The 23,543-nt window shown below is 36.8% G+C and overlaps 2 protein-coding genes across 4 annotated transcripts in view; one reads left to right on the top strand and one right to left on the bottom strand.

Moving 5' to 3' along the window:
* Positions 1–6,005, top strand: part of PCOLCE2 (procollagen C-endopeptidase enhancer 2) — a 25,184-nt gene extending 19,179 nt beyond the window's left edge. Inside the window, exons 8-9 of the mRNA XM_030456094.1 lie at positions 647–814; positions 2,263–6,005. Of these exons, the coding sequence (XP_030311954.1) occupies positions 647–814; positions 2,263–2,393 (299 nt within the window). The 3' untranslated portion in view covers positions 2,394–6,005. The remainder of the gene's footprint in view (positions 1–646; positions 815–2,262) is intronic.
* Positions 5,286–23,543, bottom strand: TRPC1 (transient receptor potential cation channel subfamily C member 1). Of its 3 annotated transcripts, XM_030456092.1 has the most exons (14): positions 22,966–23,463; positions 21,127–21,281; positions 19,816–19,917; positions 19,282–19,484; positions 17,975–18,106; positions 16,658–16,853; positions 14,869–15,033; positions 14,697–14,763; positions 13,148–13,287; positions 11,403–11,546; positions 8,885–9,060; positions 8,527–8,728; positions 7,793–7,987; positions 5,286–7,225 (listed from the first exon to the last, which is right to left on the bottom strand). In XM_030456092.1, exons 1-14 carry the CDS (start codon positions 23,099–23,101, stop codon positions 6,998–7,000), a joined length of 2,241 nt encoding a protein of 746 aa, XP_030311952.1. In that variant the 5' UTR covers positions 23,102–23,463; the 3' UTR covers positions 5,286–6,997. The 3 variants fall into 3 exon arrangements, with proteins under 3 accessions (XP_030311952.1, XP_030311951.1, XP_030311953.1); XM_030456091.1 differs by having other exon boundaries at positions 14,697–15,033; positions 22,966–23,543; XM_030456093.1 differs by lacking the exon at positions 5,286–7,225 and having other exon boundaries at positions 7,793–7,856; positions 14,697–15,033.

The raw sequence follows: 23,543 nt of genomic DNA, 5'->3' as shown, positions 1-23,543 counted from the left end.
ATCCAACAGCACATGCTTGATAATTGAAAATCTAATTAACCCTAGGATAGACATCTTATTTACAAAAGGTGATCCAAGAAGAAAAACTGATGATACCTTTTTACCACTCTCTTTTGATAAACTGAGATGGCCTACAAGTAATTTAGTCATCTTAAGAAAAAAAGAAAATAACATCTTTCTTTTCACAGAGAGGAGATATGATGAATTAATCAGTAGTCTAAATTTAGCTGACATAGGCAAATTCCCATCAGTATCGTGCCTCTGATCAAAATCTCCTAGTGCATTAACTATTCCCTGTTACTCAAGAGTTCCAGAGAGTTGGTAACTATGCTTTAAGCTAAAACATTCTCAATTCAACTTCACCACTGTTTTGAAATTAGTAATTGAAAAGAGTATCAAATTGTACTATTTAATTGAAGTTATCAAAATGTAGAACTGGGCTTGCAAGAAAACAATACATTTTAGGAACAGTTTTTGTCAGTGGTGTGTTACCTATTACAGATGACAGCCACATTTTAAGTAACTGTTTCCAGTCCAGCATTGTTTTTTTCCTTATTATGGACAAATATATTTACTCAGTTTTTATGATGCCTCAAAATTTTTGTCTACACATTAATGCAAATTTATCAAATGTGTTTTGTTCTAGTAATAACTGGAACTGTAATCACAGCGATAACAAGGGCTGGCAGTCTGCATGCAACAATATCAATCATTAATGTATATAAGGAGGGAAATCTAGCAATTCAGCAAGCTGGCAAAAATATGAGTGCCAAGATTATTGTTGTATGCAAGCAGTGCCCTCTCATCAGAAGAGGTAAGTACACAAAAATTACTGCTTCATGTGTTTATACAAGACAACTGTTTTGATAACTGCTACTTGAAATGTGACCACAAATATATTATCATTACAGTAATTATTTCCAGAATCAGTAATTAATATTATAACCAAATTAACATAAAAAGAAGTAGTTATCCAGGTTTATATTGTATTTATCAGTTTTACTTAGAAAGGATTAGACTTAAATCAAAGATGAAAGCAGTTTGAAAATTTAAAAACCCAAAAGAAAACAACAAACAAAACCACAAAAAACCCAACGGCCCCATGCAATATACAATAAAATCTGATTTGGTTCCCACAGATGAACCTCAGTTTGATTTTGTTTCTGTGTCTATGTATTTTGGAGTCATTTTTCATGCAGATTTACTTAGGAGGCAAAAGAAACAGCATGCTTAACCTAGAAGAGCAATATGTCACAGCAAATAACAAAAATCAACATGTCTCCCCTCATTGCTTCCCTACTGTCTATATATACACACACACACATCATATATATATATATACACACATCTTTACTGTAGAAATACGAGTAGTATTAGGCCCACTGTGTAAAAACCTCAAACCTGGTAACATTCAGGATACTACTGGTATTTACCACGTTAATTCAAAGTGGGCAGTACCACATTGAAATATGCATGTCAGAAACTCGCTTTTGCCTTTACCTTTAGATGTCTAGAAACAAGACATTTGATGGGAGACAGAAAAATATCCTTGGTGGAATGAATTCTCCTTTTAGTAAGACAATCCTGCTGTCTCCAAACCACGCACTTATGTTCTCATCCTAAATCTCTATGAATTATTTAATAGCCATTACTTAATATCTAAACTTTTCTGCTTATACCCATAGAATGCCACTCCTAGCCTAAGGCCTTGCAAACCCCTAACTCTTCTAAGCCATGAAAATACCCAAATCCATTTGATTTCTCCAAAGCCAGGGCTTATTGAACATTATATGCCCACCTTGCTTGCCTTACTAGATACCTACATATATATATATATTTGTATTTGAGGGAGGAAAAGGGAATGAAAAGACTGAAGTGCCTTAACCTATCCTTCAAGCTGAGTAAATGGTAACCTATCCAAAATGAATGAGACACATTATACTTCGGGTGTTAGCAGCTGTTATCCATTGATACTACATTTCTAATATCTTTCAGACTCATTTTATCACCTACCTTTAATGAATATCTCCTATACATTAAATTGCATAGTAGATGCTTCATTTATATATCTACTTGACTTTTACATACCTTTACTTTTTTGCCCCACAAGCATGGCAAAGATGGGTACGGAAATACATGGCTTAGGTAGGACAGAAAAAAATGTTAGAAAGCGTTGGTAGCAAAGTGCAAAAGGAATACAGACCAGAGATAAAAGAACAATACTTACCAAATAACATCCTGCATTTCTGTTCTCCTTTGTAGGTTTAAACTACATCATCATGGGCCAGACAGAAGAAGACGGTAGAGGCAAAGTCTTTCCCAACAGCTTTGTAATGAGTTTTAAAACTAAGAACTCAAAGATCTTAAATGCCTTGAAAAACAAAACATGTTAAAACTACTCTGCAGCTGCATTCTATCATCTCTCTTGAAAAAATAGTTTTTATTTAGTTTAAGTCATGAAAATACACCTGACAGCCAACATGACCATGCTCACCTTTTCTTCTCTCCCATCCACCTGAGCACATCCTAGCACAAAGTGGAATCCATTACATGTAACTATCAAAACAAGAACAGATCCTCCTGTCTTTAAACTGAAGATCTGCAGCACTGCCATCTGATCTCAAACACACCAAATTCCAATTACTTGGAAGCTGTTAATTTATAATTACCCAGTCTAAAGAAGTTATGTATATAAAATAGTAATTTAAGTGCGTGCAATATTTATAGTAACTAATTTTAACTTAGCTTTTTCTCTAAAGTTGTTTTATTACATGGATTTCTGCATTATTCTCTGTGCTTAAGAAAATATTTTAAAATTAAATTATACATCAACTAGTTATTCATTATGTATAAAAGTGAGGCAGGCTAAACATGGAAACTCTTTTTTGATCACTGACATGCTTTTGATGGCTTGAGTCTTGCAGAGCACAACTGATGCTACCTGACCCTGCTGATCAAGGGCCTTGTTTTCCTTCTGCTGAAGGTATTGAATTGCTGATTTGAATAGATACTGGATTTACTCTTCAAAGAATTAGACAACTGTAAAACAGCTTTTTTATGCTGATGACTACAATCGAGTTAGTAAATGTCACTATTAAGAAATTAGAGAAGAGGAAGGTAGGAGTTAATTTAGTGGTGTTAAAGTACACATGCAAATAGTTAAATTTCTGTCTCTACTGTGAAAGGACAGACAATACAGCAATGCTCAGTCTGGCACCTGTAGTGGTAATAATAGCATATCTAATTTATTCCATTCTTATATACAACAGGTTCAACAAATAAATGTTTTAAGATTATGGGTAGGAACAGACTGGAAACAGTTCACAATGTTATAATGTTAAAAGATGGTTGTCAAACATTTGTCTGTTGTATATAGTTATTTGCTACTCTGAAAGTCTATAACCAAAGATGGAAGAATAGATACTGATTATTCATGAAGGTTAATATGGAGAAACTGAAGAACATTTCGGTCAAAAGCAGGTATGAAACAGATGTTTTTCAAACTGGGTAAAACTTTAAGACTGATAAAAATGATATAGCTTTAAGTACTTGTTTTCCTCATACATAAATACCATACCACTGTCCTTTTGTTAATGGGCAGGAAACGAATGAAACACAGAGTCTCTACTGGACGTCCTCATACCTTATTTCCTAGTGGAATGTGGAGTTCTCTTCTTCAGTTACTGATTCTCAAATGTAATGCAGGAGATCCTGCCACAGTGCAACTCCATAGCACAGCAGTGTCTGTTCTAAAGTTGTAATGGGTAGCCAGGCAGGAGACAAAAGAATGAGAGAAAGGCAGGAAGGTACAAAGAGGCTGTGCTGGCAGCTCACATCCAACAGCTCAGTACTGTAATGACACTGTATGGGTTGCTAGGCCTTTGCCTCACTGCCAACCCAAACAGCATTTCTCTCTGGGAATAGTACCAATATGTTTGCAAAGCAGATCTAATTTTGTGATTTGAGAATTCTTAAACTTTAATTTTCCAAGTATTGATTCCTATGCAGATTAAGGGGTTTTATGCACGGCGCTCTCCACATTTTGCAGCAGCAGCCTGGGGAGAAGCAATGTGGAAATGATGCTCAGAACTGTCTTGAACTACAATAATCTATTTTTATTCATGCTGACATGTCCATCTGTCATGCAACTTTTCTCAGTGAGGCAGTCTGGCAGCCTGTTTCTCCTTTCCTGAATGGTAGGTAGGGAAAGCTCCTGCCTTCTCAACACTTCCTTTAGACCAGTTTCTTTTCCAAATCAAAGCACTGACAGCAGGAGCCCTGCAACAGGGAACAGGAGCCAGGACAGAAAGAAACATTGAGTGATTTTGTTTTTCTCAAGTAAGAATCAGTTACAAAGTTTATGTAACAATTATCACAAGTTTTTAAAAGCAGATGTAGTAACTGTAAATCTCAGACATTTAAAAATCCAACCTGTTACCAAAATACTCAAAATTACTTAACTGCAACACAATGTTTAATTTCAACAGTAATAATAATCAAACACTTATTTTATCAAGAGCGTGAATTAAGCTTTAAGGAATGAATGATTTTGACCTTTCTGCTGCAAATGGAGGTATCTCCATTTTTTATTCAAGGAAAAAATCAGTTCTAAGCCAAAACAGATGCTAACATGAAAGAAAAATGAACATTTTTCAGTAGTTTCAAAAACCCCCTAATCTCTTCATGACTCACACTAAATGTTGTACTAAGAAACTGTGAATCCTGTATCCCTGTAAACTGCACATTCTCACAGCTTTTATTTTTTGACATCTGTTTACAGAAGTATCACAGACACCTAAAATTTTGTCTCTGTGCATGTCCAAAACTGCTTTGTGAGTGTGCATACAGGAGATCTCAGAGCCCCAACACCTGCAAACATGCACAACAGGCAGGTGACCAAGACAGCTTGAGTAACTCTGCCTGCCATAGCCAAAGCAATCAGAAACAGCTACATCAGCCTGCTGCTTTAGATACGAGAAGCCACTCAGCTTCCTAAAGGACTGATCAGCACGAACTGAGTGCCAAGCAGTTCATAGTGCAACTGGAATCCAACCTTGTTCAGAACTAGCTCATTATTACTTCATGGCACTGCTTGAAATCACTTAAATGAACTTAAGGGTGACAGGACAGTTCCACAAGGAAAAACAGTAACAAGGAAAAAAGGTAGTAGCACATTAATTTCAGCTATCTTCCCTTAACTTTTTATCTTAACATGACAAAGAAATTATTTCCAGTATGGCACCTGATATAATGTGTTTCAAATATGACTAATATTAATACAGTAATATTTTTCAAAGAGCTTTTATTTGTCTGCTTCCTTTCTTGGAGATACACAACATACACAGCACATAGTTTTTATGTTGGTGTATTCAAACATGAGATCTGAGTCCAAATACAAAATTCAGTGATCCTCTTTGCTTTGAATATAAGAGGTTAGGCTTCTTAATCACATGAAAAGCCAGACTTACCAGAATACCTCTGTACTGCAAGACTTCTGGAAGCAGAGTATTAACCCTTAATTCACATATACATAATTTCATAGTACAGAAAATATATTACCTTTACAAGAAAGAGTTTTATAAGAATACCTTCAGAAAAAGTAAACATTCTTGTAAGCCTCCACTCAATCAATCTCCCAAGATCAACTGCAGTCAAACCACTACGGCTACCTGTGCCTTCTGCACATTACACCATTTTGCAAGAGCACCATCATAAAAGTTGTCAACCAATCCTTTAGCTGTCATAAATATAATTATTTCATCATTAAAAATACTGGAATCTCACATTTTTCTCAGTTACACTTTGTCAGCTTGAAGTCTATATAAACATATAAAGCCATATAGGACCCTCTAACACAGAAAATGCTGTAAGCCCTTACTGTCCATTGTATGTGAAGTCAAACCACATGTTCTCACAAAACATATTATTCCTGATCCTCACACAAAAAAAAGGTTAGCTTGTCAACACTTGTGGTGAAAAAAAATTTTAAAAACCCAACTCTAATTCAAGAGTAGGATATATAAAGCCTGTCTAAAGCAAGCCCTTCTAGACTACATCTGCCCAATGACCAGGTACCATGTATGTTCTTACTGTGTATTTCTTGAAGTGTACAGTTGCAGAGGAATTGTTCAGCACTGCAAACAACAGCACTCAGGTGCTTTGTATCATTTCTGTTAAATCACAGGTTTTGAAAATTCAAATAATTTATCACCCAGATTCAAAAAACTCAATGTATGAAACTTAAAAAATTCATGGGTTACTTTTCAGGTTCTGCTCCCTATCTTGACACATGTGGTAAAATGCACTTTTGAAGAACTGATAGAGTAATCCAAGCAGTTCCAAGAAGGAACTGATTGTCTTGCACGTAAGCATAAACATGAAAGAAATGGTCAGTCTGTACTGAGCTCAAAATTTCACTGTTCCTATGAAAAGGAAGAGTGTTGAGGATTTTGTTTTGTATTCTCTAGTTAGTATTCCATCTATGTTAATATAAACATGTTGGCACTAGAACTGCCTCTTTCAGAGACATACAATCTTTATATGCACTGTAACCTACAGTCAAACAATTTCCAACTGTGCTGGAAATTCTCTACTATTTTATATCTGACTTTCTATTAAAAATAACAATAAGCTGGATTTTTGTTTTTAAACACTTATCTTCTCTCACAACTTCAGAAACAAGTATCAGAAAGGAAGAAACAGCAAAAGCAAAAGTAAAAGAAATAAACGTATTGTGCTAGTCACGAAGCTCTGATACCTGACAGCCACAGTCTAAGGAACATGAAAAAATTCCTATATACAAATTCTATATACACACTAGGATTTTGAGCTCATGAAAATGGTGGTATTTGTTTTTGCATTTATTTTCACCACTTCTGCACCCAGCTGCAACTCATGCAAATGCATTTTCAAATGTACCGTTGTGCAATAACCTTCTGTATTTGGTCTGGTAACAGAATCAGGTCAAACTACACACATTTCAGTTAAAAGTTAGGTCTTAGTTTCTTGGATAAAACATAGCATATTTAGAAGTTCGAAAGCCAAGCAGGTCTCTCATTTCATTTCGGAATTTGGACAAGTCTTGCCGCAGTTCATTGAGGTTTTCCACAGTTGCCTGATCTGTGCTTTGCATCTTCTGCCTCATGGAAGTCAAATAACGGTGGACTAAACAACACATCACCTTTTGATAATTCTCATCTCTCTTCAGCTTCAGATTCCTCCATTCCTTTGAACAATATTACACATTTACAATGGGAAAGTTATTTTTGAGCCCTATAGCCTGTATACATTTGTACAGAGAATAAATATGAACAAATCAATTAAGTTATTTTATAGATGCTTCCTGATACACACACATTTAGATGTAAGTTGCCAGCAAAGTTTAAACTAAATTATAATCTCCTATACCAGCAAAACCGAAAATTTGTCACCTAAGTGTTTTTGGTAATTGTCCTAGAAGTAACTATGAGTGCCATAATCCTGAATGTTTTTCAATGTGCATAAAGTGTTTGAATGCAGTTTATTTAATGGTATTTGAGCAAGATACTGCAAAATTAGTATGCAAAATTACAGGGTACAGTAAGAACATCTGTTTTAAAAATATTTAAGAATCCCTCTCCCACAACTATGACAGACTTCAGTGATCCTTTGTGCTTATTTCCACAGTTCTGTAGTATTTTTTAAACCATCTACCTCCCCCAAAAATTCTCTAACCTCACAATTTTTGAGATTACCTTGAGTTTCTTATGAGTTTTCAATCAAACAAAGCACTATTTCCAGACTGTTTTCTTACCTTTAGGCTGTTCTGACGTTTCACTTTGCCACTAGATGTATGAGAGCAGATCCATTTACTGAGACTGTTGAAAAGATAACATATAGTCTTGGGAGAGGGAATAACATTGAAAGGTGGAGGTAGCGTGCACTTGTCATCAAAGTAGCTAAGCCAAAGCTTGGCACGAGCAAACTTCCATTCCTTATCTTCATGATTCTAAAGCAGCAGAAACATTAAAAGAGATCAGGAGCAAAAATATTAACAGGCTATCTTATAAGGTTTTTTTCCCTTAAAACTTAAAAATCTTAAAAACTGACCATTATTCAAAGTTAATTATTTAGTAGATAATATATATAATATTTGAATAAGTTTGTTTTAATATACTAACATTAAATAATTAAATTACAAAAGGTATCACAAATTCACTATATACTCTAGTGTAAATACAACATTCAGCTATGGAGGTAGAAACCCCTCCAAACGCCCAAGCACTGCACCATATCAAGAATAACACCCTGACAATCATTGGATCTAGAGCATCTTCAATTCCCAGAGCCCAAAGCCTTGCAAAGTGCCTGTTTTACTTGTAACAAAGCAAATAAATAGTTTCTTTGAAGGAAACACAACCCCTGTGAGCTGAGACAAGGCTCCATGGAGGTCTGTAGATTAGTCTACACATCACAGGAAGACATCTATATAAAATCCAAGGGCACAGTTAGCAATTAATTACAGGTAATTAAACAGAAACCACTTACTGCTATCAGCTGAAAACTTTTGTGAAGCATTGCCACAAGGAGCTTAGTTAATACTATCACAACCACCACATTGTAGGTACCAACAATAACAGCACCCACAAAAGACTGTAATTCTTCACCATAACTAAAACGTGTGACAAAGATTGCAACATGTGCCAGGGAGAATATATACCAGAACAGAGCAAAACACGTGCCAATAAACCTAAAAGAAAAAAAACCAAACTGGTTAGGCAAAAGTAAGCACCAAAAGTGAGTTTACTTAATATTCATTCAAGTTCCGTGAAAAATTCCAGTTTTGTTTAATTACTAGGAATCAAGAGCTAGAACAATAGAGCCATTTAATAGATACCAAACTCACGAATGGAATGTGTCGTTGCTCTGTTGTTCACAGAAAATTCCTGCACAGTCCTTTTCTTCATTTACAGTAAATCCTTTATCATAAAGTTGTGTCAATCCAATTGTGAATGAGAACAAGACAAGAAGAAACATGCCAAGAAATTTTCCGAAGTCTTGTAGCATCTGGCCCATTGAAATCTGGGAAACAGATAGATACCAAATTTAAGTAAAACATTCTTGTTCTCTCCTTCAGCCTTTAATAAAGAAAAAAAAAACTACTCACACTTTAAGTGTTTAACTTAAATTTTACTGTGATAAACCAACCTTAAAATCAGAAGGTACCATTGTACTGGTCTTCAGTGAAATTCTGGATGCTACAAGAAAACTGAAGTAGTTTTAACATCACCTGAAAGATTATTGTCTTTCAGTTAACTATAACAATAGTATGTAAACCTTATTTTTTATTTGTAATACCAATGGTAATAAGGAAACTACAGGTCCATACATAAAACCTGTAAATGAAATGCATTTGAACAAGAACGCTTAATAAGGACACTGAATTAATCAAACACTTGGAATCTTAATTAATCACTAATCAAAAAGTAGTACACCAATGCCCATCTGCAGAAGACAGAATAAAATCACTGTATGTTTTATGTAAGATTTTAAATATCTGCAACATGTAGGCGTGTAAATTTAATGCAGTGTCTTCTGAACTTTACATTCTTCATATTATTGGTTGCCAGTTCAAAATATCCCATACAGAAGCTTGCAAGAGCACAAATTACAGCATCTTCAAAAAAATAGAGAACTGGTGCATTTCTGCAGACAGAGAAGACCTTAACTTGCTTTTGTTGTAAGCAAAAAGCTTTACACAGCCACAGTATAAACTGTTTACAGCATTTAAATTACTCATCTTACAAACTTCCAAGAATAATACACTGTTATAAAGAATTCAGGTCTATAAATTTGGGTCACGTAAATCTAATTCCCTATATAAATCAGTGTGTGGGGCAAGATACTCCCATATGAATCACAATCTGTACCAAATTAGAGTTCAGAAATCTACCCCTGGTCAGGTTTTGCAAGTACAAGCTCTAGCTCCTGCTCTCCCTCAGGCTGCTGAAAACTCAGTGAATATCCGTGTTGGGCAGCAGTTCCTCTCTGAGTCTTTGGACCATTTGCCACAGCCATGGAGAATCTGCAGCTGTAGGCAGAGCTATGCAGTGATTTTACCCTCTGGTCAGAGGATCAATGTCATTCCCATCATACTGTTTATCATACCCATCTTTTAAAAGAGAAATCCCCAACAAAAGAACATCTACCATTAACTGACACCTGGTCGCAGGCAAGAGAGAGAGAAAGCAGATGAAACAGAAATGCACAGAAGTGCAGACTACCACAAAAGATTTTGTTTCTAATATAGTGTAATAACACAGCCCAAATACCAGTTGCTTTCTTCATACAGCCATGCCATTCCTTTATAAGTATTTAGAATTTAATTTCTAAGTATCTGAAATCTAATACTCCAAGCTAAGAGAATATTAGTCTAACTTCTGTTAATAATAAAAAGCTGTGACACACAGCCAACCTACAAATCTGTATTAAAATAGGTTTTATTAACCAGTAAGTAACGGAATGCTTAAAAATAACTCTAATAGCCCAGAGAACACAGTATCTGCCTTTCCCCCCCACACCACTGGGTTTCCATGCCATATCTGATCACCACCATTTGAACCTTGTGACCTACTTTCAGAAAATACGAGTTGTTGCACAAGCTGTACTGGCCAACAGTAATAACATAAGCTTCAGTGTGCCACTGAATAGGGTGACTGTTGACTGTTTTTATTTACTTGGAAAATTTCATAACTTAGACTCCTAATAAAAAAACTTGTGACAGATCTGGTACATAAGTAAATATGCACATTAAACAGTGAATCTCTTTAAAACGTAGAAAAACTTAAATATTCAATCAATTTGTATAATAAGCCTAATGCTTACTGCAACATGAAGACTTTGGTATTTTTTTCAAAGTATGCATTTCCATTTTAAGATGTACAGAAGAAAAAATATAAAAATAATAACAGCAACATAGTCACAGCTAGAGAGAAAAGGGAAAGTAGTAAAACAAGCTAACTAAACCCTGACAGGAGAAACAGGTATCTTCCAGTAATATTAAAATTGTTAAAAGAACTATCAACATGCTTTTTAAAGCATTTTTATGATGATTTTTCCAAGTCCCTTTTAACAAAAGAAAAAAAAAACAACTACAAACAACCAAAAAGACAGTTCAGGTACAGTTATAATTTAAAAATATAATAAAAAAGTGAACTACAGTAGGTCTTACATTTTTTCTTTCCTTTTCCCATCTAAACCAGTATGTTTTATAAGAGATTTAAAAAATACCAAAACTTCAATACAATGCTTCCTTCTACTTTTTACTTTCTTACTTTAATTTCTTGTTCTTCTCTTTTCAAATAGACTCTTCATGGCAAATTAAGATCAAGTTGAATATTTTATTAAGCAGTAATGATATTCACCTGGAGTGGTCCCAGAATAGAGCTGGTTGTGTACATGAAGAAGAGACGCAGGTAACTAAGAACATTAGCAAAAGCAAAAAGACCTTCTGCCACCAGGGTAGGATGGAATGCATCCCAGTCCTTCCTTTCAGCATAATCATGAAACTGCAATACAAACAGGAAAATCTGACATTACAAACATAGAAATGCAGCCATGTACCACTCATTATTCCATCTCCAAAATAGACAACTACATAAAATAAATTAATTCATAGATGGCTTCTCTCTTTCAGATAGAAAGAGACTAAACTGTCACTTTTTTCAGACAGAGACAGTTTAGAAGCCATCCAAGAGGGAGTCAGAAACCAGATGATATAAATTCAACACCTAAATGCCACTTAGTTGCTCAGCAAACCACTTATTCCTCCACTCTGCTTTCCCTCCTGTTTTGCATGGTTTGTTCAAACAGGGACCCATGTACTTTATAAATACTGTACATTGTAATAGGCTTCAGTGAAAACCAACACAAAAATACTGCAAAGAAAACTAATGTACACATGCAATTGCAATGTGCTCATAGTTGGCCTTAAACGAGTTTTAGAAAGATTTAGCAATACTTTGAACCTGGACTTTGTTCAATGGATTTTATGAGTGTCTACAGAGACTGGAAGTCACAAGTGAACTTCTGATGTTAACACAATCTTACAGTATATCCACTAAGTACTATTCACCTATTCATGAGATATCCACAGGACTCTAACTTTCAGCTTGGCTGAAACCATTCAGCATTTCTATTATCAGCTTCTGCTATTTCAAAATGCACAACTAAGGAACTTAAAGCTGCTTTAAAATACTTTGCCTGAAAGTGTGCTGCACAAAGATGGCAAGACAATGTTTTCATACATTGCTGTTGCATGTGTACAAATCCTTCTGCTACAGAGACTCCTCTTGTATTACAGCTTCAGTGCCAATAATACGGACTTAAGATGTAAAGCAAACATTTTTATTTGTCTTTCTAAATATTTGTAATTGCCATATTTAGAAGTGACTAAATAGCCATCATGTGCCTGTAACATAGGACAGAAACCCTGCATCTTCAAAAAGGCTACAACTTAAACTGGCAGTGGAGGACTCTTATCTTAGCAAAGAACTACTGCTACAGAGATGGCTGGTCACAAAGCAAATGGTTGGGAAGGCCACCCAACACAGCCTTCTCCTATTTTTTCCCAAGAAATGGAGCTGTCCTTTCCAAATGATTACCAGCCTCTGAATCAATGCATGGATAGGGAAATGAGCCAAACACCAAGTTGAGAAGAAAGGTTCATTTCCCTCTCAACTGCCAGACAGCTGTCCACTCAAACTCCGTAATACAAAATAATGGTGCTACTGGCACTGGCTTGAATTTTGGTAAAATATTCATATTCAGTTGGTCTGGCAGTGTGCCATATAACTGACAGTAGCTCTTTTTGTGGTCCCTTAGTACTTGGAAATGTTTTGATGCATTTTCTAACTCCCTCTTCCCCCAGCTCTTCCAAGTTCAGGATGCAACAAGACAAGAGATCTTGACAATACCTGAACACCTAACTCAGAAGCCTAAACTGTATCCACACAGTAGGCTGTTACTAACTTAAAACACTTAAGTGCAACACCCTACTGTTAACATACTACATGCAACACACCTCCACAGCCTTTGCAGCAATGTACTGCTGTTATATTTGCCCAGTGAGTCCCAGTGGAGCTTCAGATTTGTGAAGCTGTGTGCTTACCTTGTTATGGGCAACTACTTTGAGAGCAAAAGTTGCCAAATACAGGGAATTCATAACGAAACTAAGCTGATTACGGGATTCTTCTAAGAAGTCTTCTAAGCCATCATACCAGAGTCTTTTAACATCTGACCACACCATTCCTGCAAGAAAAAAAAAAAAAAAAAAAGCAAACCAGAGAAGTCAAGTTATTGCACTGCATATTTTTTTACAACTAAAGCACTCTTGACTGGCTTCTGTAAATATTTTAGCAGAGAGAAAGAAGTGGAGTAATTAAGTAAATTTACTAAAAGCATTGCATTGGATTAGAAGCATTAATCATAAGGCAACAAGGTGTTTAGCTTTTACAAGCCTACTTTACAACTAGAGACAGACTTTCTCCAATAAAAAAAAGAAAGAGAAGAAATTAATACAAATGCTTTTTCTAACTGAAAAGTATTCTGCTTTTTCCAAAGGGGCTATAGAAAGCATTACATCACTACATGATGTCTTCTGCATTTTTTGGAAAGACTTATATATAAGAAAATATTTTTTAAGAATAATCAGCTCAGTAACTGCTACTAAACAAGATCCAAAACCCAAAAACTTTTCCTCCTCTACCTAATATTAAATAACATTAGGAGAGAAAAGAGACCATGACTAAAGATGACAGTAATTAGAAGCTTAACTTAAAGCAACATACACTTAAATATTCAGGATGATTATAATAAACAATGCAACAATCACTACTACAGTAAAAAACTGACCCTAAAATGACCATCCACGACTACTTAGATAAAAACTGATATTTTAAACTATATCACTGCTTTATAGAAGTCCAGTCAACCAAACAATAAATGTCTAATTCCTTTACCTTAATAAATTTTTCCATGCAAAATGGAAAAGCAAACATGCAGTAACCAATGAAAAACGTATTATAAATTTTTATGAACTTCCAACCAAAAGTTTGAGGACTCAAAACTTATACCTGTGCTCCCTCTACTGCATCAACCAGAATTAACATGCATCTGTTCAGGTACAGTTATGCCAATAACTGTACCGTAACGTATAGAAACATATACAGTACGTGTACAGTAACGTATAGAAATGGAAAATAGTTGATGACAGGTCCTTATCTGTTACAAAACTATTAATCTGAAGAACACACTTGCTTTGCCTTCAAGCTATTTCTCTTTTAATTTTTTAAAGATCAAGATTTTGAAGTGTCTAGGAAGATACACAGCTTTTACACAAGTTTTCTATTGCATAACTGAATCTCACTGGCATCACTCTGAATGCTGCCAGTCCTTCTGAAGCAAAATTCACATTCCTCTTCTGTTAGACTCTGTAACATTCTGTTTCTGATAGTTCATTCCTGCAATAATTTGGGACTGTTATAATCCTTCACATCTCTTCTTCAAATTGTGAGGGGTTTTTCTGTGACACTATCATCAGAAGAGTGAACTACAGCCAAGCAATGAGTAACATGCTAATTGCATAAGAAGGTATTACAAATCTTTACTGTTCAAACAACATCAACAGCTGTCAGCCAATCTAGTAAAATCATACCTACCAATTAGCCATATTATCAGAAGATAGTCTATTCTCTCAAGGGCTGGTCCCATTGTATTCTTCTTATTCTCATTGTAGACAAGGGAGTACAAATTCAGTAATAACAGAAACGTAAAATATGAAGCTCCATGAATAATAAATTTCATAAAAGGAGTGTGAATTATTCTACCTACTCGAGATTTAGGGGCTAACAAGTAACACAGGGACAGAACTGGCCAGAAAATGCCAACCATCAACACAGTCAAAATTTTCTTGCATGTGTGCTTGCGCCGATAGCCTGCCATCTGTCCAAACCATACAGTGTTTAGAAACTGCTGGCAGTTAGACTGAGCAACAAACTGGGGAAAAAAAACCACAAAAAGAAACAAACATGATATCAGTCTCAGGTTTCTTAATAAAGATTATTAAATTCCATTATTAAAATTCATTTTCAAACTGCATATTACCAATTAACAGGAAAAAACAGTAAGTTGAAACAATTATCTCATGAGAGAAAATAAATGCTATGGACCCACTATGATTATAAGCCTAATCTTATTTTCCTTCTAAAACCAGCAATGCAATATGAATTATGCATACTAGACTTCTAATGATTTCTGCATCAAGAAAATAATTTTGGTTGCTAATTATTTAGAAATCTCACACATGAGTAACATCATAACTCAGACAGCTTCATTGTCTGTTATTATCAATAATGCTCTTATCTCTAGAATAAGATACTGTTATTGTAAAACACTATCCACACTTTAAGACAATATATTGTCAGATGAGGACTAAAGCAGCCAAACAGTTTTATACATATTAGTTCTTAAAGCCATTAGGGCTCTATCCAGCAGTATTATTTTTAAATCAGAATAAGTTATGTTGTATCAGTCCTTCAACAGAAGAGCCCACTGGTCTGAATATTACGTAGATTATGCACATGTACTTTTAAAGTTCAACTCTTAATTTGTGTGGATTTATAAAAGAGTCTATTTCACTGGAGGATGCTTTATCATTTAGTTTCAAGAGTATCAGTAAAAAGAAACTTGGTATCATTGTCACCTTTCAGAAAGCATCATAAAAAAACCTGTCTCTATTGTAAAATTATCAGGAATAAATAATAAAGATACTTTCCTCATACCACACAAAAACTATTGTTAGCCTCTGACCACTGTGGTAAAACAAGCTATGCTCAAAACCAGAACAATATCTGAAATACCTGAGTGTGTGTGTTTAACATGTAACAGGAATGTGGAATGCTGGCTCTAGGCATTCCACAACTATAGCTTATGACTTTAAACACTATTTTAACACTTTCACAGACAAAGCCTAGATGCATAGAACAGACAGAATTATAATGCCTTCTGCAAATGGTAACTAAAAATTGATCTTGCATGGAAAGAAAACTTCCTCCAGTCCTTGCACTAGAATCTCACCGAAGTGCCTTCTAGTACCACAAAACTCAAGGTACAGTTTGTCAAGGAACAAAGACAGTAATGACCCACAACATTAAATACGTTCCAAACTGATGGCATAAAAACCAGAGGCACTGTTCAGTTATACCAGGTCTAACCTGATTCTGAACAGCAGAGATGATGCCTAAACCAAAGCTGAATGCCTAATGACAAGTGAGAAGATGGTAAATCATGTATCCCACCGAAGGATCCATGCACCCTAGGCAAGGATTTGAATAATGAGGATCTGAACAAAAAACTACCATTACCAGACCTGTTATTGAAAGAGTGGCAGTTTATATTCCAATACAGAAAATAATACATTCTTCTCTACAGCAAATACTGAATACTCAGTATCTTGCAATACCATTTCCCTGTTTCTCATGCAGATAGTCTCTGTATTCCCATCTGTCCTACAACTCCTGTCAATTTACTTCCACTTCTATGCCTAAGGCAGAACAAAAAAGTATGTGAATTAATAGAAAATATTATGTGGGATGCCTATGAAATTACTGCAAAGACAAACCTCTTTTTGATTATACTTGATGGCAAGTTTTAAGCGACTTAAGTTCATCCTCTCTTCCAACAATCCTCGCTTGTCTACATGTTCATCACTAGATGTGTGATTCAGAATAACTTCCAACTCCCGTGAATTCCGTGCTTGTGCAAGCAAATCTTTAGCAAAGGTTTTGCACTGTTGAGCTAGCTCCTCATAATCATTTCTGAAAGACAAAGAAACAGTACACACTATTACGCTGCTCATATATTTTCCATTAAATCACCAACTATTCATTTTTGGTTCAGATTGTATGTTATGCTAAGGCAAAGTGAAAAAAACAAAACTAAACAAAATACCAAAACATTCCTGTGGTGTCAAGATCCAAGAATACCAAAGACAACTACTTGTAAGTTTTGCAGTGTAACACAACAATTACATTCCAGTCTCCACTAGACAAAGACAAATTTAAAAACAGAATTTACAGTATGTTCATTGAAACAATTAAACTTTGAAATTATTTCCAGAAGACAAGCAAGTGCAGTAGTTACAAAGTATGCATCATTTGGACTTTATAGTTGGAAGGGGATGTTTTGGATTTTGCTTTATTCCTGTCATCTGAAAGTTAATGTGAACTAATACTATTTTTTAAATACAACAAACACAAGAAATGACCCTGTCACACAGTCCATTTAAGTGCCAAGTTGCATCACAAAAATGCAAGAGTTGAACTTTTAATAAGACATCAGCTATAAAACCAGAAAATTCATATGTTTAAAGCAGAATTTTACCCCATCTAAAAATTTACTTTCATGTTCTCATGTGTAGTATAGATGTGAAATTATTCTGAGTGTTTGTTCATTAAGTAGACAGGCATTTGAAATATTCTACACACCTATGTCTATTATATACACACATAGGCACACAGTTCCAATAGAAGGGGCAAAATTAATTAACAATAACTACTCCCAGGTGAGTATAAACAAGGAGTTTCATACTTCTACCCTGATGTAGAGGAAAAAAAGAGTTCAGAGTATTGAGATCAGTGTGATTAAAAGGTGTCAGGATTTAGCCTAATTTCTATTGATTTTCCCAGAGTAGAGCTGAAATTTGAACAGTTGATGCAACTATACACATTAAACTGTCTACATCTAAAAGGATTTACAGTTATTAAATTGTCAAAACACCTACAAACACGGCACAAATTATGTAACTTGTTATTATGTCTACTAATCAGTTTAAACACTCCAATTACAAAAAAAGAATAAACCTCTTCTGATGCATACACTTTTCTACACAAGCAATTTCATAAAAGTATTACAATTGGTTTACATTTCCAATTCCTACCTGAATTCAACCTCAACAAGGCTTAATTCCTTCAAGTCTGCACTAAGTTCAAAAGCTCGTAGGATGGGATCCTCCTCTGTCAACATGATTAAAGCAGGGCTGGCCAAACACCGATAAATATCAAGGCGAAACCTGTGACAAACAAATACCAGGTAAATTGAAGATTTTTTTCATTTGATTAGGACTTTCAAAACAGAACCTATTTCAGAAGTTTGCAAAAGAGTGTCAGCTGAAAGACAAAACTATTTCTTAAAATCAGATGCTACAAGCATCACATGTGATATGTCACAGGAGACACTGTCCCTTACATAGGCAGACTCCCTGTTCTTCTATATATCAAAAACTGGCAAAGCCTTCCTCTTTTCCTTCTTTTCCTAGTACTTAAGTGTTACCAGTGTATCAGCAGAAGGCCACCAGTTCACATGACAATACCAGTCAATTTTTGTCATTACACCGTATCTCTTATAGTTCTTGAAGTAGAAACAACAGGGAAGTAAAGGATTTAATATAAACTTCTTTTTTAACAAACTACATTAAGAACAGTGGGGAGCTTCAGTTTGCAATACAAAAAGAAAAAAACAAACAACAAAACAAAAAACATCCAAACAACCCCCCCCCCCCCCAAAAAAAAAAAAACAACCCAAAAACCAGGGAAAGCATCTGCAGAAATGTTTTCCTCTTGCACAACTAGCAACTTCTGAACACTGTAACAAAGTCTGTTATCTGTTCTAGTTTAAACTAAGAGCTGTTATCTCAAATACTGGTAATGTTAAGATTGGCAAAACCCTCTCCTAATTTGTACCTTTAAAAGAAATCTTTCAGCTTTCAAAAATATTGACAAAAACCAGAGAAAAAGAAAATATTATTAGTTTGAACCCCTCAATAGATGCTATATAAATACTTCTAAGAACCAGGATACAGAATTATCCATCTCTTCATTCTGGCTCAAAAAAGCCCAACTAACCTAAAAAAAAAAATAAATTATTTGAACAGTTCCTACATAACCAAACCACAGACAGCTACAATGTCTGTGACACAGGTGGCAGAAAAGAAAAGCACTTAGCTTAATATGCACAGAGACTAAAAGCATAAAACCAAAATGGACAAAAAAAGACAATGCCTCCTACCAGGCATTACTCCTTTTCAGGAACTATCATCTCACAAAGAAGGCTACACTGTGTTTAAGGAATGCACTCATAAACCTCACCTTGAGGAGAAAATGGGAATATATTGAATCTAACCCAAGCAACAGAAGAGAATTAAGACAAGGGGTTTTTTTATTATTTTCTATGACTGGTAAGTCTTACCTGGAATGTCGCAAACTATCTTTTTTGTTCTTTGCAGTACACAGTGTGCATTCACAGCCTACAGCATGAGGCTTTGGTAATGATATGTCTTGCTTTAACAGCATGGTGAGAATTTCATAGTTGTTACGATGAGCTGCTAAAATGACAGGTGCCACATCCATGGTTGTTGAGTACTCTGGGTTCTGAATGCGTTCCATTAATTTCTGGAATAAAATGTAGGTGGTATCTAAATTTATTACATGCAGTTCTATGACAGCGCTTACACAAAAGAGGTTTTTTGACTGTTGAACAATAAATATCACCTTTATAATATTTTCTTATGTTTCATAAGAAGAAAATAAGGAAATATTTGTAATAACACTGAGACACCTCTCAGACAAATATTGGGTAACAAAATGGACACACAAATGTTTCTGGTTGACTTCTATAGAAAACCTGACATCTAGTGCCTTGGTTCACCAATATACATGCATGATATTAAGTTGCACAGCCCCCCACTCTGCAACCCAAAGTCCAGAAATAACAACACTCAACTACAATGGTTGGTCTGGAGGATCTTTTTGGTCGATGATTAAGTAGAATGTCAACAGCTCCCACCACTTCCGAGTCAATAGCCACCAAAAGCGCATCTGATGACTAAGGAAAGAAAAAAGTCGTGATAGCAAAAGTGACTTAAACAGCATAGACTCAGTCTGAAGCTAAACTGCCTTTTTGTTTGTTTTTTAATTATTTTTTTAGTACTACAACAATGTTTGATGTACCACCACCCATGATCAGGACTCAATTTCAGGTTGTCATTCCATGAGTTAGCATAGGATTACTGACAATTTGTTTCATTGCACAAATAGGAAAAGACCCAACTGCAGAAATAACTTCCCCACAAAGATGATACATACAGAATACGTGGAAAAATCATCAAGTTCTAAAGGAATGCTTAGGAGGCAATAAAAATGGCAAAAGCAACCTCCTGTGTAACATGCCTCAGACATATAGGACACACTTCAGCACCATATACAATGTCTGTGGTAAAGCTAGTAACGTAAGCTTTTTCTTCTGGGCTGTTGATTACTTCAAAATCTTAAGTTGAGCTAAGCAGCTTTTAATCTTCCCTACAGTTGCTGTTATTCTTTTCAATTGGCTTGAGAAAATTAAGATCTTCAAAAATAAAAGACACAGCTTTTATTACTGCCACTTAAAAGGAGATCCAGGGAGGTAGAAGCTTGTTGTTTTTTTCCTCTCCAATATCAAATAACTTAGCCAAAGATATTACTTTTCCCTGTCTTACATACTTAACCTATCGCAGCCATAACTGTCCCAGCAGCAGCAGAGATGTTATGTGCAGTTAAGGAAGTATTCTAAGTATGAAACTGCCATCAAGCACAGATACAGTTTAACAAGGAACCGCTGCTGAAATAAGTTTGCCTCCACTTGAAATCATCTAACGTGCATTTTTCAAACTGTGCTACTATTTTATAAGTTCTTATACTCCACAGTCAAAGAGATCCCTGAATTCTACTCTTTTTAGTATGATGCTCTCTGACTATATACTGTTTATTTTGCTCCAACATATACGTTAGATCTGCAACAGGAACAACATCTAAAATAAAATTCAGACTGTTAATTTCAAATGTTACTACATATTTGTCATGCCAATAAAATCCCACTAGAAAAGTAAATTAATGAGAAAAAAAACCACTTTCACAGCTAAACAGAAACAAAACTGAGCTACCCATAAAAAGATTCTATTTCCTTTGAAATTCCAACAGTTAATAGGAAAGCTATATAAAGAATAGAATAAACAGATTAATGACTGCACAAAAATTTTCATTAACTTGTATTGTATACCTGGCACCCATAATCCAAAAGAAGCTGCAGTATGTCCAAGTTTTCATTTTCAATGGTTATGGTAACAGCATTTCGTCCCAGCACATCCACACAATTTATGTTCATTTCACCTGAGCTGTTTTCCTCTAGGAGTTTCTTAACCATATAATAGTCACCTGCACAAGTAACATATAAATGCCACCAAGTATTATTATACAGCACTAAAAACATGTGAAAAATTATAAATACCAGCCACCATCAAACAAGACAACATACCATTGTTGGCAACAGATGCTGAACGTGTCAGACAATGAAAAAGTCAAGGTAGATAAGCATTCTTTCATTAGAGTGGAAACTAAAGACATTTCAGCAGCTTTCTCTAAGTACTAAGACATGTACCTTAACCCACTTTAGTTTCAGTTTCAGTTTTAGTTTTAGTTTAGTTTCAGTTTCAGTTCCAAAAACTAATACACACACAAAAGAATGGGTTCTTGTAAAAACTGGGGCAATAGCTCATACTTAACCTCTGAGGTACAGGAAACATTAAGTTCAACATCAGAAAAGGTTGCTTGGTTCAGAAAAGCCATTGGCTCAGAAAAGCCCTCTTCAATGGAACAGTTCTGCCTCTTCCTTGAACAGAATCCACATTAGTCTTTTCAGTATCACTTTTAGCATAACATGCCAAAGCAGGTGTGATATAATGCTGAAATGTTATAAAATCCAAGCTAGCAAGTTTGATGACCAAGTTAAGCTAACTGCAGTAGGATGTAGTTAAGTTGCACTTTTCTATTCATCTTAAGTACAGACACACCAGGCTGCCCAGTTTAATATTACTATGTTTAACTGATTCTTCTTGCCAAAGATAATATCTCTCAATTACTTTTGTCTCTAGGGTACCACATTATTTTGCAACATAGAAGATCATAAAAAAGACCTTAGTATAAAATTCTTAGCGTAATATACATAGAATACTTCTGTTTGCAGTAGAATATGTACAGTCTGGAAGAATACTAAATCAGCTCCTATTTACACATTCTAATTTTTTCTTTTTTACTATTCTGTGCATCCTTTTATGTCGCTGAGCATCCGTTTGTGAAAAAGCTGTGGCTCGGAGCACAGGAGAGAGCAACAGCGCGGTGTAGCAGTGCAGGCTCTCATAGCAAGGCAGACCGAACCGAACCTCCTCAGCCCCGGCAGGGCATACGGCTACGGCCGCACTCACCTCAGCACCTGTACGGCCGGCGGGCAGCTCTGCCCATCTACACAGCAGCCCTACAGCCCTGCTGATGTCCTACAGGTCACACTCAGCACAAGAGTAAAAGCCTCAGAGTTCAGCGTCTTAGACATGTTAAGAATAGTTTGCTTTAAGGCTGGGTTTTCACTAAATATATAACTAAAGAAAGTGGCGTATTTTAGACAGCAAAAATCTCTTCCTCCTGCGCCCTTTTCATGGGTGCAAACTACGGGAAACCAGGCTCGCTCGTTCTGGGGGCACCTAGCTAAGCCCCCACTTTTACAACAACTACATACGCACGGATTATTCAATAGTGAACAGTAATGCAGCAAATACATTACTAACTCCTGACACAAAAGCAACTCCCTCACAACCGGAGAAGGAGCTGGCCCAACGCCCCGCTCCCCCGCGCCCTCTGGTATCGGGATAGCGGGAGGCGGCCGCGGGGCAATCCTGACGGCAGCGCCCCCCGGGCCCTAGCGAGGCCCCACCGGTGCGAGGAGAGGGCACCGGAGGGGTTTACACTCAGCGCCCGCCCGAACCGACGGGGCCGAGGCAGACTCGGGCCCTCGGAGCGCCGAGGCCTCCGCTCTCCAAGGGCGCGGAGAGCCGGGCCAGGCCGGTACCTTTGTCGCAGGCCAGTAGGAACAGCTTCTCGTCCAGCGTGGTCTCCTCCTTCACCTGCCGCACGTCCTTCAGAGCCAGGAGCTTGTTCGGCGAGGCCGAAGCGGACGGGTCTGCGCTCTGGTACAAGGCGGCCATGGCGCCGGCTGCCCCAGGCCCATCAGAGCCCGAGCGGGGCGGTGGCGCGGGGCAGCTGAGCCCCCCGGTGGCCCCTGGCACCCCGCAGGTAGCGGGGCGGCAATGCCCGGCGCTGTCAGACAGCGGGCGGAGAGGCAGCGCAGGGCAGGGCCGACGGCGACGGCTCCTCGCCGCACTGCGCAGGCTCCAATGGCGGCGTTCCCCCGGCCAGGGGCAGAAGGGGGTGGGCGGGGAGGAGCAGCGTGGCACCGACCCAGCGGCCCATGGAGACCCGTGGGCACATCCCGCAGCACAGCTTCGTCTCCTCTCACGGTTTTACCTTTCCTTCCGTCAGGAGATGCGAGGAGGCTTTCGGGGGCAGCGGGAACACACCGCAGCCGGTCACCAGCATTACGGCACTCGTGGTTGTCTCCACTTCTGCGTTTTTTTAATCCCTGCTGCC

This window comes from Calypte anna, chromosome 9, assembly GCF_003957555.1.
Source record: "Calypte anna isolate BGI_N300 chromosome 9, bCalAnn1_v1.p, whole genome shotgun sequence".
NCBI lineage: Eukaryota > Metazoa > Chordata > Aves > Apodiformes > Trochilidae > Calypte > Calypte anna.
This window is presented reverse-complemented; position numbering and strand designations above follow the sequence as displayed.